Source organism: Musca autumnalis, unplaced genomic scaffold, assembly GCF_047663935.1.
Source record: "Musca autumnalis isolate F117 unplaced genomic scaffold, ASM4766393v1 scaffold_1, whole genome shotgun sequence".
Lineage (NCBI taxonomy): Eukaryota > Metazoa > Arthropoda > Insecta > Diptera > Muscidae > Musca > Musca autumnalis.
The window spans coordinates 168,528,617-168,547,192 of NW_027411644.1; the positions used below are offsets into that span (position 1 = coordinate 168,528,617).

Sequence of the window (18,576 nt, forward strand, 5' to 3'; positions counted from 1 at the left end):
ATTAGCGGACACTTGCTGCACTTGCTAAAATTTCCGTAGTTTAAAAATAAACAAGTAATAGAGGGCTATAGTCAGACGGGGCCGACCATGTGATACCCTACGCCACTAACCAGGGTACTAGTTTTCCACGGAATTAATTTTATACGACTGCGACATATCTTAGCCTTCCGGCCTAACATACATAAGTTAACATATATAAATAATGAGTAGGCTGGTTTAAATTCCAATGGAAAAATCGATGTGGGAATTTTAAGGTGGCACCCCTACAAAATTATTAGTTTTGTTGGATATTAAGATTACTACAGATTGAGCACAATTAGAATATGTTAACACGTACCATTGGGGCCTCAAAGTTTTCATAGTAATTTGTATGGGGCCAACGTGAATTGTTACGAAATTGCTTTATTGGCCATAATTAGTGTCCAAACGATGAGAAGTAATCCTACAAAAATTTGTTAAAATCGTGTCCAAACGATGAGAAGTAATCCTACAAAAATTTGTTAAAATAATATTAATATAATTCTACATGATAGGGCCCAAATTTCCTAAAATTGTTCAGATATACTATTGGATTAATATGAAAATCTTTGTAGAATTCGTTTTCTAGCTATAGCAATGATGTGGTAAATATTTCTCATTGTTTGGACATTAAATGTGGCCTTAACAACAATCCATACAAACTACTATAGCCCAATTATTTTCTTTCGTTTATGAAGAAGACCAAATACCAAATTTCAGCAAGTTCGGGAAAACGATGTGGATAACCTTCAAGATACCAAAATTCGGGAGGTAACGTTCCATGGGGGTTATATTAAAACGTCGGTCTATTCCTACAAATTTCTGGTGGAAAGTTTTTAGACTCAAGGAAGAATATATACAAAATTTCCGATACTCTTCTATAACCACATGGAAGACTAAATAACAAATTTCAGTTTTTCGGTGGGATTACGAATTACAGAATTACGAAAGTCGGGAGGTAACGGCTTATGGGGGCTATATCGAAATGTGGACCTATACCGACGAATTTCAGTCAGAAAGGCTTTTACCTCCAACAAAGTCTAAATACCAAATTTCAGCCACTGCTGTGGCCACAAACTTCTAAATCGGGAGGTATCGTTCTATGTCGACAAATTTCTGGGAGAATGTTTTATACCCCCAACGAAAACTAAGTACCAAATTGCAGACATTTCGGTGTGATAATGAGGCTAGAACCTTCAAAATACCGAAAATCGGGTGGTATCGTTCTATGGGGGCTATATGAAGGCGTGGATCTACACAGACAAATTTCATACGGAACATTTAATACACCAAATGAAGACCAACTACCAAATTTCAGCCATTTCGGTTGAATATTGATGCCACAACCTTCAAAATACCGGAAATAGTTAGGTACCTTCTATGGAGGCTATATGAAGGCGTGGACCTCTACCGACAAATTCCTAGGGGAAAATTTTAAACCCCAAACGAAGACTAAGTACCAAATTTCAGCCATTTCGGTGTGATAATGAGGATAAAACCTTCAAAATACCAAAAATGGGGTGGTACCGTTCTATGGAGGCTATATCAAAACGTGAACCGATGTAGCCCATTTGCAATACCAAATAGTAGTAGTAGAAACTTCTATACCAAATTACAAAGCTCTATCTTAAAATTTGCGAGCTGTATCTTGATTTCAACAGACGGACTGACGGGCATGGTTGTATCGACTTAGAATTTTACCTTGATCAAGAATATTTATAATTTATAGGGTCTCCGATAAATATTTCGATGTGTGACAAACGGAATGAACAATTTAATTATACACTCCATATTATGGTGGAGGGTATAAAAATATCAAATTACCTTTATAGTAGCCTTCAGCGATTTTTACGGAACCGACCAATACAAAAACGACCAATGTTTCTGGCACAAAAACTGCATCCTTGTACATCATTGTTATTTACCTCAATTTAAAAACTCGGAAATTTTCTATATAACTCTGTTATGCTGATTCACGTGATCAGCATAATTGTTTTTGTTCCATTTCATCCCCTTAATATCTTACGATTATCACGAAAAATATAGGGGTCTATTCTGGTCTGAATCCGACCTCCATACAAAATTTCGTGAAGATTGGTCCATAATTGCGGCTTGTAGCGTGATTACAATTTTTAATGGACGGACACACATCTCAAAATCGCTTTATCTCGTCAAGAAATGAATTTTCGTGTACCACATTGGGGGTCTACGATGAATATTTCGCGGTGTTACACGCAATTTCGGAAAAACAAACTTTCCACATAGTCTATAGGGTTAAATAATTATTTTGATAAATTACGTTAAATTTTAATTAGCATTTAATTTATATATACATGTCTATAAAATTCATAAATCTGTATGTATGTATATAAGTGTATGGAGTATATACGCATCAACCATCCCAGCTGTGTGCTTAGTTCTAATTATGTCTATTGATTGTAGGCTTATTTTCACAGATCGAAAGCGCTAGTTGAGTAGGATAATGGCAATTTACGAAAGGGATATGAGAATACTCTCGAGGCAACAATGGCTTATAAATGTAAGCGTCATAAATTTTGACGTTTATTTATTATTATGTGGCGTGCCAGTGATAATTAAAAATAAATCAATTTTCACATAAATTTACCAACAAAAAACTAAACTCATATCAAAACAAAAACCCACATCAACAACTTGCTGGAGCACATGTCAACGCATATACCTACATACATATATAAATACATACATACATAGATGAATGTGTTTTTGTACATTATGGGTAGCTACAATAATTGGAAAGAGACTCACTCCTTTGACTCGATTATAACGAACAGTAAATACCCTTTTCTATAAGTAGGAAATATTACTTCATGGCATGGGATGGATTCCACAAAGAGTGATTTACTTTTAAATATTTTTATTGCATGTAAAATTTATTGCACTATATTGAGTTCTTCATTTGGACACATATCAAAGTTCACGGTGTGCCTTAACAAATTTAAATGGAAGGTGCTTACACCTCGGAAGTTTTTGCTGATTCTGAAACTACAATGCTCGTAGATGAGAAATATCAAGAAACAAAAAAATCGCCGGAGGGATTTTAAAATAAATCGCGATTGAAGTTCACATTTTTAGGGGTTCTTAAGGTTTTCACGATTTTGCTTGGAAATCGCGAGTTCTATGTAAAAGGGTCTAAAGAAAATGTTGTAGCAGAGAAAATTCTCCACAAGATTGGTTTTACCGTTTTTGAGATATAGAAGTTCAAATTGAGACAATGCACTGACTGTATCGCCTCCTTATAAAACAATGTCATTACTACAATTTTCCAAATTAAACTTATATGTCTTGAAAATGGTACATTCACAGAAAAAATAAATCATCCAATCGTGTAGAGAATTTTCACAGCTACAACATTTTCTTTGGGCTCATTTCGATACGACTTGTGGTTTCCAAGCAAAATCGTGAAAACCTAAAAAAATCCTAAAATTGTGAATTTTGATCGCGATTTATTTAAAAATTCCTCCGGCGATTTTTTCTGTTTTTTTATTTTTCTTATCTATGAACATAGCAGTTTCAGAATCCGAAAAAACATCCCATGTGTAAGCGGTTTCCATTAAAAGTTAGTTAAGGGGCACTGTGCATAATATTGTTTTTGTTGTCCCAATTTGATTTGAACTTCCATAACTCAAAAACGGTAAAACCTACGAAAATATCATAGAGGCCAATCTTGTGGAGAATTTTCTCTGCTACAACATTTTTTTAGACCCATTTACATAGAACTCGCGGTTTCCAAGCAAAATCATGAACACCTTAAGAACCCCTAAAAATGTGAACTTCAATCGCGATTTATTTTAAAATCCCTCCGGCGATTTTTTTGTTTCTTGATATTTCTCATCTACGAGCATTGTAGTTTCAGAATCAGCAAAAACGTCCGAGGTGTAAGCACCTTCCATTTAAATTTGTTAAGGCACACCGTGAACTTTGATATGTGTCCAAATGAAGAACTCAATATAGTGCAATAAATTTTACATGCAATAAAAATATTTAAAAGTAAATCACTCTTTGTGGAATCCATCCCATGCCATGAAGTAATATTTCCTACTTCCTCGATTTTTTTAAAATCCCTACGGCGATTTTTGTTGTTTCTTGATATTTCTCATCTACGAGCATTGTAGTTTCAGAATCAGTAAAAACTTCCGAGGTGTAAGCACCTTCCATTTAAATTTGTTAAGGCACACCGTGAGTTATAACAAAATTATCTATTTTCGTGCAAATTCTAGTGTAGAGTACAACAACTACAAAATCATCAATATTTTATTTCAAAACATACGAACCAAAACTACACTTTTTCCCTCCATTTCAACAAACGACTGTGAAAGCACGCAAAACCGAATTAGTTCTAATAATTTATGACCAGAAATGCCTAAAGTGTATGTGAGTGCGTGTGACATGTATGGCCAACGTACAAATTCAATATCGCCTTTATTAGTCGTGGGGCTAATGGCGAATGACGAAAAAACCGAAGAAAGATTAAATCCATTTGAACACTTTAAAAGGCATTTAGCAGGTTATGAAATATTGCGTTGCTAAGTAGCTATGAAGTAACAAGTAAAAAATGTCACTAAGTTATGGGGGAACGAAAAAATGTCCCCCAACCCAAATGAAAACTGAAAAATTGGAAAATATGACAAAATTTAGATTCGAGAACTATTCGTTTGAAACCGTTAAGGTATAAGGCGTATGTTCCAGCCTGCAAGCTTTTTTGCAGACCTCTTTCCAAAATTACCAAAATTAAAAACAAAGACGAGAGACTGTACTTGTTACTTCAAGGTTTATTCAAAGACAAAATTTTTCATTTCACAAAGATCAGGTTGATGGCGATCAAAAAACAAAACAAACACAATTCTAATGTTGACGACCATCAACCGCAAAACATAACTTAATTATTAAGTTCAAAACAGTTAAATTGGTTTGTTGAGTGAATTTCGTTTATGCAGAAATATTTTGGGGCAGTCCTATGTTGTTGTTGTAATTGTTTAGGGAGAGAAAGAAATGTAGGTAGAATAATTGAGTGTTAGAGAATCCATACGCTGTTTGATGTGATTGCAGTCGATGTTATTATTTACAAATTGTTGGAACGACTGTAATTGATATAAAATGTAAATTATTGGGCGTAGGCATACTGCGACTCTTTGTACACCGTTCATCCTCCCCCCGTTGGAAGTTCCAAGCTTTCAACAGATTCCTTTTCGATTGGTAGCACTGCCAATTTTGTTACTGCTCGCCTACAAGTTCCATTGGTTGTCTTGATGATAGCAACACGCACAACACCATCTTTTCCAGCTATTGTTGCCGACACACGGCCCAGCTGCCATTTGAGTGTGGGCATATTTTCATCTCTTAGCATGACCAAGTCCCCTTCCTTAACATTCGCTGCTGTTGCTCGCCACTTGTTTCGTTCTTGTAGTTGGGAGAGATATGAAGAACTCCATTTCTTCCAAAAGATCTGCTGCATGTAACTCACCCGTTGCCATCTATTCAAAGTATTTGTGTTAAGCTCGGTTACATCAGGTTCCATTATAGATACCAAGGGAGCCCCCACGAGGAAGTGGCCGGGCGTTAATATGTCCAAATCATCAGGGTTTTCTGTTAGAGGGCACAGTGGACGAGAATTTAAAATGGCTGAAATCTGGCAAACCAAAGTTCTCAGCTCCTCAAAAGACAATAACGAGAGGCCAGCTACTCGGTAGAAGTGGTATTTTGCTGCCTTCACCGCTGCCTCCCAAAGGCCTCCGAAATGCGGTGATCTTGGCGGGATAAACTTCCACTCTATGCCGTCATCCAAACATTGCACGATGGGGCCAATGACAGGTTTTCGAGGCAACAAATCACTGGGGCAAGCTAGACCTTCCAAATTTTGTGCAGATGTTTATAATGGGCTTAGAAACTAAGATGCCAAATTTGGTTCATATCGGTTCATATATACATATAGCTGCCGTATATATGTTCGCCCGATTTCAAGCAATTGATGGACCAAACATGCAAATTCTGCCCAATTTTTATGCGATTTGGAAAATACCACGGAATTAGGACTACAAATAAGTTTGCCAAGTTATATTGAAATCGGTTCAGATTTTGATATTGCTCCCATATATATTTTCGCCCGATTTTAGGTATTTGGTGCACCAATCCCGCTATGTATGTCCAATCTTGATGAAATTTGAAATGTGTGACGGATTTTGGTCTAGAAACATTTTTGGCAAATCATATTGAAATCGGTTCAGAATTGGATATAGCTCCCATATATATGTTCGCCCGATTTCATTAAAATGATTGACCAAGAATGCAAATTCTATCAAATTACAATAAAATTTGGAAAATGTTAGGGAATTCGGACTACAAATAAGTTTGTCAAGTTATATTGAAATCGGTTCAGATTTATATAGCTCCCCTATATACATATGTTTAAATTTCATGGTTTTGTCTGTGCTTTGTTATAAGTTAATAAAAAAAGGTTCCAAATTTAGTAAAAATCGGCTAAGATTCCGCCACAAAAGCCAAAGTTTGCGATATCTTTGAAATTATATATTATTATTATTATTATTATTATTATTATTATTATTATTATTATTATTATTATTATTATTATTATTATTATTATTATTATTATTATTATTATTATTATTATTATTATTATTATTATTATTATTATTATTATTATTATTATTATTATTATTATTATTATTATTATTATTATTATTATTATTATTATTATTATTATTATTATTATTATTATTATTATTATTATTATTATTATTATTATTATTATTATTATTATTATTATTATTATTATTATTATTATTATTATTATTATTATTATTATTATTATTATTATTATTATTATTATTATTATTATTATTATTATTATTATTATTATTATTATTATTATTATTATTATTATTATTATTATTATTATTATTATTATTATTATTATTATTATTATTATTATTATTATTATTATTATTATTATTATTATTATTATTATTATTATTATTATTATTATTATTATTATTATTATTATTATTATTATTATTATTATTATTATTATTATTATTATTATTATTATTATTATTATTATTATTATTATTATTATTATTATTATTATTATTATTATTATTATTATTATTATTATTATTATTATTATTATTATTATTATTATTATTATTAGTATTATTATTATTATTATTATTATTATTATTATTATTATTATTATTATTATTATTTTTATTATTATATACGTCTATTAAATTTTTCCGAAATCCAATTGGTAACATTAATGGGTTTCCGATTATTCGCCAACCAAAACATATTTTTAAGTATTACGACATCTGAAATCAGATTTCTATGAAAAGGCGCAGATAGGCGCAGCTAATTTTTTCACAAAATGATAGTACACATTAATACCTTTCACCACATATATATAATATCCTAGATCTACCTAGATCTCAAAAGTTATACTCCAGAGAACACATGGATAACAAAGCAAAATACTCCAAAAAAGACATAACATCTTAACTCAAAAATACATTTACCACACATAACATTTTTATTATTTGTTAACACTATCTTATTTTACATACCCATTGAAGAGCTTTCCATGTTTAAAAAATATAAAAATGTTGAAATGTTCGTTTTGGCGCCTAAAATGCTTTCACTACTTATTTATAATGAATGTCGGAAAATGATGCATAAGAAAATATGTCACCATTGCCAGATCAGTATGTCGCTATGTGATGTTACCAGATTGATTTATTTTTTTTATTTTTAGTGATTCAGAGTGTTGGCAATCGAAATCCGTTATTATTTTTTTCAAATTGTTCACTTCAAAAATTGACTTTTTGCCTCGAAAACCTGCTATTGGCCCCATCGTGCATTGTTTGAGCACCGCCTCCACGCTAGATTGGCTGAAAAACAATTCCTTTAATTCGATTAACTCATTTTTAGCGCCAACAAAGTTGGTCGCGTTGTCAGACCAAATGATTCTGGGTTTGCCTCGAATGCATATGAAGCGTTTCAATGCAGCTAAAAATGAGGGTGTCGATAAATCCTGCACCAATTCCAAATGGCAGGCCTTTGTCGAGAAACATACAAAAATGCATATGTAGCATTTTACAGGGGGCCTGTTCCTTACGTCGGTTTTGTAGTAAAACGGCCCACAAAAATCGATACCAGTCGTGTAAAATGCTCTATTGGCACGCACTCGATCCTGAGGCAAAGTTCCCATGACATGACGAGCTAATTTAGGCTTAAGACGAAAACATCGGACGCATTTGTTAATGATGCTGATAATCGATTTGCGTCCACCAATTGGCCAATACTGCTGTCGAATATTTGCTAGAAGACACTGCGGCCCTGCATGCAAAAATTTTTCATGAAAAAACATCACCACAGCCTTTGTAATGGGGTGGCCTTTAGGCAAAATAATTGGATGCTTTGTTTCGTAATTCAAATTTGTATTCTGAAGACGACCTCCAACTCGAATCAATCCATATGCATCAACCATTGGGTTTAAAGAATTCAACTTACTTGATGGTTCAACATTCGAGCCAGCAGATAAACGTTTGTATTCATTCTCAAAATGAATCCGTTGAATACTTCTTATTAAGAGACATGTACCCATTTTAATATCATCAAGTGACAATTCCGTTGACTTTTCAATTTCTTTACGTTGTGATTTGCGACTGATGAATCGATGTATGTAGCCGAATATTCGCTGCATCTTAGGAAATGAATTGTAGAATTTGCAAGTTAACGAGATATCAACAACCTTTGATGTTGTTAAAACTTGTCGTCGTCGCTCTGGCAATTCCGTTATAAAATCTAAATGCTGAGGCCAATTTGCTGAGTTTTTTATCAAGAAGGCTGGACCTTGCTTCCATAAACGCGAATTCAACAGTTCCGTAGGACTTGCTCCTCTTGATAAAATGTCGGATGGGTTCAAATTCGTTGGTACGTAATGCCACTTCATTGTACTTGTAATGCTCTGGATGCGACTTACACGATTCGAGACGAAAACGTTGAAATTTGATGGCTGCTCACGAATCCACGACAGCACCACCATTGAATCCGACCAGCAATGATATTCTAAATCATTTGGCAACACCTTTGAAAGTCCGTCCAATAAATCAGCCAGCAGCGCAGCAGCAGAGAGTTCTAACTTCGGCACCGTCATCACCTTCAATGGAGCTACCCTGGATTTTGAACAAAGCAGATGAGCAGTTACCTTGCCATTACACTCAGATCGTGCATACACACAAGCTCCGTATGCAGATAAGCTAGCATCGCAAAATGCATGAATTTGTATTGTGGAGTTCGGCACTGAAACGAATCGAGGAAATATAAATTTATGAAGATTTGTAAACTGTGATACAAACTGCGACCATGCAGTATGCAGAGACTGTGCCAAACTTTCGTCCCACTGCAAATTATGCTTCCATAAGGTTTGCATTATCACCTTCGCCTTTGAAATTACAGGGCCTATTAATCCCATTGGATCGTACAGTCTTGCGATGCACGACAAAATTGTACGTTTTGTTACAACACTGCATTCTTGGGTAGGCATGAAGGTGAAAATCAGCGTATCAGCTTTCGGATCCCACACCAACCCCAAGGCTTTGGTAATGTCTGTTCCATCGTGGAATTTTAGGAATTGCTCACATTCGGTAGGCGACACTCCCGCCAAAACACCTGCCTCATTTGAACACCACTTTCGTATGTCAAACTTGCCTCTACTTAGTAGCTCAGTTACTTGCCTTCGGATCTCCAACACTTCTTCAACAGAGTTTCCGCCAGTTATAAGGTCGTCAACGTAGAAATCACGCCTTACAATTTTAGCTGCCAATGGGTACGACTCTTCTTCATCGTAAGAAAGTTGATGCATAGCTCGAATCGCTAAAAATGCTGCTGGTTTTGTACCATATGTGACGGTATCCAATTTGTACACTCCAATATTTTCAGCTGGATCATTTCTCCAAAGGACGCACTGCAGGTAATTGTCGGGGTTAGACACTCGTACACACCTGTACATCTTGCAAATATCGCCACTTAGTGCAACTTTAAAAAATCGAAAACGAACAAGAGTGTCAAATAGTTTGGGTTGAATTGTTGGCCCAGCAGAGAGAACATCATTTAATGATACGCCTGTTGTTGTTTTTGCCGAGCCATCAAACAGAACACGGAGTTTTGTTGTTGTGCTGTCTTCTTTGCGAACGCAATGATGAGGTAAAAAGAATGTTTGTGTGTGCTTAGGCAGAGATGTGACTAGTGACATATGATTTAATGCGGAGTACTCTTTCATAAAATTTACGTACTGCTGCTTTACATCTGGTTGTTTGTTGAGTCGTTTTTCGAGAACCAGGAAACGACGAAGAGCCTGATCATATGAACTCCCAAGACCACTACCAATTTCTTTCTTTGGCAAGCGCACAGAATATGCTCCTGAATCGAGACGAACAGTGTTTTTCATGAAATGCTGTTCACAAAAATCATCTTCATTTGATGCAATGTCCATAAAGTTGTTTTCCACTTCCCAAAAGCGTTGTATCACCTCAGCCAGACTTACGTTTGTATTCATTCTCAAAATGAATCCGTTGAATACTTCTTATTAAGAGACATGTACCCATTTTAATATCATCAAGTGACAATTCCGTTGACTTTTCAATTTCTTTACGTTGTGATTTGCGACTGATGAATCGATGTATGTAGCCGAATATTCGCTGCATCTTAGGAAATGAATTGTAGAATTTGCAAGTTAACGAGATATCAACAACCTTTGATGTTGTTAAAACTTGTCGTCGTCGCTCTGGCAATTCCGTTATAAAATCTAAATGCTGAGGCCAATTTGCTGAGTTTTTTATCAAGAAGGCTGGACCTTGCTTCCATAAACGCGAATTCAACAGTTCCGTAGGACTTGCTCCTCTTGATAAAATGTCGGATGGGTTCAAATTCGTTGGTACGTAATGCCACTTCATTGTACTTGTAATGCTCTGGATGCGACTTACACGATTCGAGACGAAAACGTTGAAATTTGATGGCTGCTCACGAATCCACGACAGCACCACCATTGAATCCGACCAGCAATGATATTCTAAATCATTTGGCAACACCTTTGAAAGTCCGTCCAATAAATCAGCCAGCAGCGCAGCAGCAGAGAGTTCTAACTTCGGCACCGTCATCACCTTCAATGGAGCTACCCTGGATTTTGAACAAAGCAGATGAGCAGTTACCTTGCCATTACACTCAGATCGTGCATACACACAAGCTCCGTATGCAGATAAGCTAGCATCGCAAAATGCATGAATTTGTATTGTGGAGTTCGGCACTGAAACGAATCGAGGAAATATAAATTTATGAAGATTTGTAAACTGTGATACAAACTGCGACCATGCAGTATGCAGAGACTGTGGCAAACTTTCGTCCCACTGCAAATTATGCTTCCATAAGGTTTGCATTATCACCTTCGCCTTTGAAATTACAGGGCCTATTAATCCCATTGGATCGTACAGTCTTGCGATGCACGACAAAATTGTACGTTTTGTTACAACACTGCATTCTTGGGTAGGCATGAAGGTGAAAATCAGCGTATCAGCTTTCGGATCCCACACCAACCCCAAGGCTTTGGTAATGTCTGTTCCATCGTGGAATTTTAGGAATTGCTCACATTCGGTAGGCGACACTCCCGCCAAAACACCTGCCTCATTTGAACACCACTTTCGTATGTCAAACTTGCCTCTACTTAGTAGCTCAGTTACTTGCCTTCGGATCTCCAACACTTCTTCAACAGAGTTTCCGCCAGTTATAAGGTCGTCAACGTAGAAATCACGCCTTACAATTTTAGCTGCCAATGGGTACGACTCTTCTTCATCGTAAGAAAGTTGATGCATAGCTCGAATCGCTAAAAATGCTGCTGGTTTTGTACCATATGTGACGGTATCCAATTTGTACACTCCAATATTTTCAGCTGGATCATTTCTCCAAAGGACGCACTGCAGGTAATTGTCGGGGTTAGACACTCGTACACACCTGTACATCTTGCAAATATCGCCACTTAGTGCAACTTTAAAAAATCGAAAACGAAGAAGAGTGTCAAATAGTTTGGGTTGAATTGTTGGCCCAGCAGAGAGAACATCATTTAATGATACGCCTGTTGTTGTTTTTGCCGAGCCATCAAACACAACACGGAGTTTTGTTGTTGTGCTGTCTTCTTTGCGAACGCAATGATGATGTAAAAAGAATGTTTGTGTGTGCTTAGGCAGAGATGTGACTAGTGACATATGATTTAATGCGGAGTACTCTTTCATAAAATTTACGTACTGCTGCTTTACATCTGGTTGTTTGTTGAGTCGTTTTTCGAGAACCAGGAAACGACGAAGAGCCTGATCATATGAACTCCCAAGACCACTACCAATTTCTTTCTTTGGCAAGCGCACAGAATATGCTCCTGAATCGAGACGAACAGTGTTTTTCATGAAATGCTGTTCACAAAAATCATCTTCATTTGATGCAATGTCCATAAAGTTGTTTTCCACTTCCCAAAAGCGTTGTATCACCTCAGCCAGACTTACGTTATCGACACATTTACAAGCTGCAGCCAACGAACACGCTTTCGAAGTACTGGGAATTCCACCTGATGCTACCCATCCTAGTACAGTTTTCTGCAGCAACGGGGATTCGCTATTGAGCCGAATTTGCCCAACGCACAACAAATCGAAAAATAGGCCTGCTCCAATTAGTATATCAATACGTCCATGTTGACCAAAGTTAGGATCGGCAAGCTTTATGTTTGGTGGCAGGTTTGAGCTACTGACGTTAGGAATCGAAATTGGTTGATAATCGGTGATGGTAGGTACAACAACAGCAACGAACGATGTAGCAAAATCTCCATGACGAGACTTCATGGTCAAATCCACTGACTTATCAGCAACAAAATTACCGCTACCAATACCAGAAACAGTGACTGAAGAGTTGTTAACCTTTAGATGTAGATGATTTGCAGCACGACGTGTGATAAAATTCAATTGGGATGCAGAATCCAACAATGCGCGGTACGGTATAAATTCGCCAAAATTACTTTTCACTAAAACAATGGCCGTCGCCAGCAAAACGTTTGTGTTAGAAGGCGCCTCTAAAATGGTCGACATCGACGATGACACAAGAGCAGATTGCGAGGAATTGTTAGTGGCTGGTACCGTTTGTTGTGGAAGAAGATGCACTGACGTATCACTTGTCACATTGTCCATATGCAGCATGGAATGATGCTTGGATGAACATATTCGACAGCGGGAAGACTTACACTTTTTGAGCATATGACCTTTCTTCAGGCAGTTTAAACACAGCTGCAGTTTCTTTGCTTCCTTAAACCTTATAGATGGCGATAAATTTCCGAAGCCTGGGCAACCAGTTATATAATGGTCTTGAGAATCACAAAATGCACATGTCGAACTAGGGGTTGCTGATGCCACAAGTGCACTCCGACCTGAAGAACTCCATTTTTTGCTCACCTTCGAGTTGCTTACTCCCATCGAGCTTTCCAAGTTCTCGAGCATTCTGCACCTGCGTTCCAAAAACGATGCTAATGACGACCATGTAGGCAGCTTATTACTCGGCAGGTCTTCTTCCCACTTTGCTTGGGACTTCGCATCCAATTTCGATGTAACTAAATAAATCAAAAAGCCGTCGGCAATTTCTTCTTGCTTGCATATAGATTGTAAAGCACGCATATGCGAATTCAGTTTGTCACTCAGTTGACGTAGACTTCCAGCAGAACCTTTGTCGACGGATTTCAAACCAAAAATTTCTCGTATATGAGCTTGAAAATTAAGGAGTTTATTGTCGAAGGGCTTTGTCATAATTTTCTTCGGTGGGATCCAACGACGAAATTGTATCCAAAGCCGCACCAGTTACGCTCACCCGAAGATGCTGAAATTTCTCAATTTTACTTAGGTCATTATCATTGTCAATTACCGTGTTGAACATTGCTATAAATCCTGGCCAATCCGTGTATGATCCATTAAACTGGGGAATTTTTGTTCTGGCAAACGTAATTTACGTTGTGGTAGGGTTTCATCCAACGAGAACTGACGTATAGTGGAGGAGTGTGGCATAGTTGGCCGCTTTCGTTTATTACCCAATTCCCTGGAGAGCTTAGCCTTGACATCGAAATAGAGGTTGACAAACGTAGAAGCTATTTCAGTCTCAGAGTCAATTGCGTCGCCATTTATAATCATAGATTGGGCCTCTTCGAAGTGGTTATGTATTCCATCTACATAACCAAGTCGAACCGAAATGTCCGACTCGTCCATCTCACCCAAACATTGTGCCGTCAGCGAAGTGTTTAAAAAAGACAATTGTCTTTGCAGGAAACCAACATTTTTCTTGTAAAGCTGGAAACTAGATTCTTCATTGGCTCCACCAGTTGGGGCCATGGTCTCATCAATCGACATCCTAAGATTATTCAATCAACGAAGAAAAGTACAAATTTTGTCCAAAGAAAAAATATAATTCTGGAAAGAAATATCCGAATTGATATTGAACCAAAAAATCGTGATATCCTGGGATCACGTCGGGGTCACCAATGTTCCAGCCTGCAAGCTTTTTTGCAGACCTCTTTCCAAAATTACCAAAATTAAAAACAAAGACGAGAGACTGTACTTGTTACTTCAAGGTTTATTCAAAGACAAAATTTTTCATTTCACAAAGATCAGGTTGATGGCGATCAAAAAACAAAACAATAACAATTCTAATGTTGACGACCATCAACCGCAAAACATAACTTAATTATTAAGTTCAAAACAGTTAAATTGGTTTGTTGAGTGAATTTCGTTTATGCAGAAATATTTTGGGGCAGTCCTATGTTGTTGTTGTAATTGTTTAGGGAGAGAAAGAAATGTAGGTAGAATAATTGAGTGTTAGAGAATCCATACGCTGTTTGATGTGATTGCAGTCGATGTTATTATTTACAAATTGTTGGAACGACTGTAATTGATATAAAATGTAAATTATTGGGCGTAGGCATACTGCGACTCTTTGTACACCGTTCAGCGTATATACCATTCGATGTTGGAGGGCACAAAAATGATCCAAGTCCAGGTGAGGCCAAACTTTTAATATTATAATAAATATCAATCTTGTATATAGTGATTATATTACAGAAGATATGAGGTCCCTAACATGAAAATATATAGTAACACTATGCGACACGAAAATTATTAACTATATTCTGACATCGCAGCATGATAGAAGAAGACACGTGTCTCGCCGTTTTTCTCTATCTCATCAACTTTCGCGATTATAGGCCTCCAAAGGTTTGGAGGTTTGATGTAAAAAGGGATCATTTTATCAGGATTATATCTTCCAAACCGTTCTGAAAATTTGATGTAATCTCAGAGGCAAAGTCGTAGCTCTTCTCATAAGGAACCAAAATATACATATGCGGCTACGAGAGTTTTTGAATATTTCTGTTGAATTCGCATTTAGACGAATTCGTCGGTCACATTTATTCTTGAGCTCGAGTCGTCATAAAATTGGGGAAGAGTTCTTTGTTTCAATACAAAGAACTATGGGAACTGATGAGTCCAAGTGGCTTTGGACGAAACTAGTCATCGCTGTACATTCCCTGAAAATTTCAGGAAAATTAATTCAGTAGCTTTTGTAGAAAAATTAAAATTGATAATTGAAAAAATTGGGCGTTGTCTAATTTTCTTTTCATAAAAACCTAAGGTGGGTTATGACGAACATTTCAAAAAAAGAATCATCCAAATCGGTCCAGCCGTTCTCAACTGATGCCATTACCAACAAACGACATTTGATTTTTATTTATATAGAGTTGCTTTATTTAAAGGAAATTTACAACAGCCCCTACTGTAGAGAATTGAACTCATTATTTTCCAACTTTACTCTGGTATTGTTTTTGTTGTACTATCTCTCTCATATTTCTTATAACCGCCACCATAATATGGAGGGTATAATTAAATTTGTCATTCCGTTTGTAACACATCGAAATATTCGTCGGATTATATATATTCTTGATCAGCATAAAATTCTAAGTCTATATAACCACGTCCGTCTGTCCGCCCGTCCGTCCGTCTATTGAAATCAAGATGTAGCTCCCAATTTTTAAGATTGAGCTCTGTAAATTGGTATAAGAGTTCCTATTGCTCCTAGGATGTTTGGTATTGGAAATGGGCTATATCGGTCAACGATTTTTATAGCCCCCATAGAACTGTACCTCCCGATTTTCGGTATTTTGAAGCGTTTCGCCTCATTATCATACCGAAATGGCTGAAATTTGGCATTTAGTCATCACACTTTCCACTTGATATTTTTTGGTATAGGCGGAAATTTGGCATTTAGTCTTCGTTGAGGGTATAAAACGTCCACCTGAAATTTGTCGGTATGGGTCCACTCCCCATAGAACGGTATCTCCCGATTTTCGGTATTTTGAAGGTTTTTGCCCCACTATCACACCGAAATGGCATTTAGTCATCGTTGGGGGACCAACACTTTCCTTCTGATATTTTTTGGAATAGGTGCACTTCTTCGTATAGCCCCAATAGAACGGCACCTTTCGATTTTCGGTATTTTGAAAGTTGTGTGTTCAATATCGCACCGAAATGGAGGAAATTTGGCATTTAGTCTTCGTTGAGGGTATAGAACTTTCCACCTGAAATTTGTCGATATATGTCCACTCCCCATAGAACGGTATCTCCCCATTTTCGGTATTTTGAATGTTTTAGCCCCATTATCACACCGAAGTGGCTGAAATTTGGCATTTAGTCATCGTTGGAGGTACAACACTTTCCACCTGATATTTATACCCTGCACCACCCTGTGGTAAGGGTATTATGTGTTAGTGCATTTGTATGTAACATTCGCAACGCACAGGTCGCATTTATTGACGCCATGTATGTCTAATTTTGATGAAATTTGGAATGTGTGACGGTGTTTGGTCTAGAAATATATGTGCCAAATTATATAGTAATCTGTTCACATTTGAATTTAGCTCCCATATATATTTTACCTATTCACATTGGTGTAGGGTATCATATAGTCGGCCCCGCCCGACTTTGATCCTTTCCTTACTGGTTTTGGTATAGGTCCACTTCTTCATATAGCTCCCATAGAACGGTACCTCCCGATCTCCTGTATTTTGAAGGGTTTAGCCTCATTGAGACACCGCAATAGTTCAAATTTGTCATTAAGTCTATGTTAGGGATGCAAAACTTTCGAGCTGAAATTTCTCAGTATAAGTCCACGTTTTCATATACCCCTCATTGAAATGTACCTCCCGATTTTCGGTATTTTGAAGATTGGTCTTTAGTCTTCGTTGGGGGTATAAAACATTTCACCTGAAATTAGTCGTCTTCCTTGAAAGTTTTTGCCACATTATTCAACCGAAATAACTGAGAGTTTGTATTTGGTAAAAACCAAAAATGTTTTACAATAGATGAATCCGAGTTTCACCCATTCAGATTCGTGAACTGTTAATGAAGTAATTTAGGAGGGATACCATAATGTCGACCATTAAAATTAATTTACGTGGAAGCTGTTTTGGAATCAATGTAGAAAAATGGGTATTAATGGATTGAAGCCAACGAGTTTTTTTATGTTCCTATCCGATTTCTGGCTTAACCTTACATTTTATAGGCCTGTGCCTAAAAAAGTAATCACAGAATACTCCATGGGCAATATGATATTAGTGTATGATTTTTCGATATATCCACTGCATCCACCTAAAATTGATGCTGATATTTTAAAGCCGGAATTTCGGGTTTTTTTTTAAATAATCCAGAAGGGCAACACGATTTCAGGCATTTTAAAGTTTTTATCTAAATTTTCGGCCTATATTGACTATAATTTTGCTCTCAGTGGTCAAAAAATGTATTTACTAAAAAGTTAAAAATAAAATATAATTTAAAACAAGTAAAAGGTCGTTAAGTTCGGCCGGGCCGAACTTTTTATACCCTCCACCATAAAAAAGTCTTAATTAAAATGGAATTATTAGGGTCCTTTTACAATTTAAGGTGTAACAACTTTTCAACAATGGTGAGTATACTAAAAACCCCGAAGGACAGATGCGCCGTGAGTCGAACTTCCGCGTTATGGCGTGATGAAGTTTTTTCAAGAGACCCTGTAAGCCATCATTAATTAGCATTATATCTTTGTTTGTTGTTTTTGTAAAGCACTTAAGCAACAGTGAACAAAGATATAACGCTAATTCCTGATGGCCCACAGGGTCTCTAACAAAAATTTCGTCACGCCATAACGCGGAAGTTCGACTCACGGTGGATCTGTCCTTCGGGGTTCATAATATACTCACCAAGGCCTTTCTTCCACAAGAGGAATTTTCCGTGGCCCAGACTTTCACCTCCATTTTGTTGCACAGTGTTATCTAATCTAATTTAAAAATGTGTTCAGCTAGGTGAAAGGGGCTAGGTGAAAGGGGCTACGGGGCTAAATCAAAGAGTCAACCTATCTTTAAATTTTTTGGCGCAAAAGTTTTATAGCTGCAGGGAACTTCAA

General features: G+C 36.6%; 2 protein-coding genes across 2 annotated transcripts; both read right to left on the reverse strand.

Moving 5' to 3' along the window:
• Positions 1-5,200: 5,200 nt before the first annotated feature.
• LOC141389266 (uncharacterized) lies at positions 5,201-10,630 on the reverse strand. Its single transcript, XM_073960567.1, has 2 exons — positions 8,584-10,630; positions 5,201-5,643 (listed from the first exon to the last, which is right to left on the reverse strand). Exons 1-2 carry the CDS (start codon positions 10,628-10,630, stop codon positions 5,201-5,203), a joined length of 2,490 nt encoding a protein of 829 aa, XP_073816668.1.
• Positions 10,631-11,334: 704 nt separating this feature from the next.
• On the reverse strand, positions 11,335-13,904 carry LOC141389274 (uncharacterized). Its single transcript, XM_073960581.1, has 2 exons — positions 11,434-13,904; positions 11,335-11,377 (listed from the first exon to the last, which is right to left on the reverse strand). Exons 1-2 carry the CDS (start codon positions 13,902-13,904, stop codon positions 11,335-11,337), a joined length of 2,514 nt encoding a protein of 837 aa, XP_073816682.1.
• Positions 13,905-18,576: the final 4,672 nt, after the last annotated feature.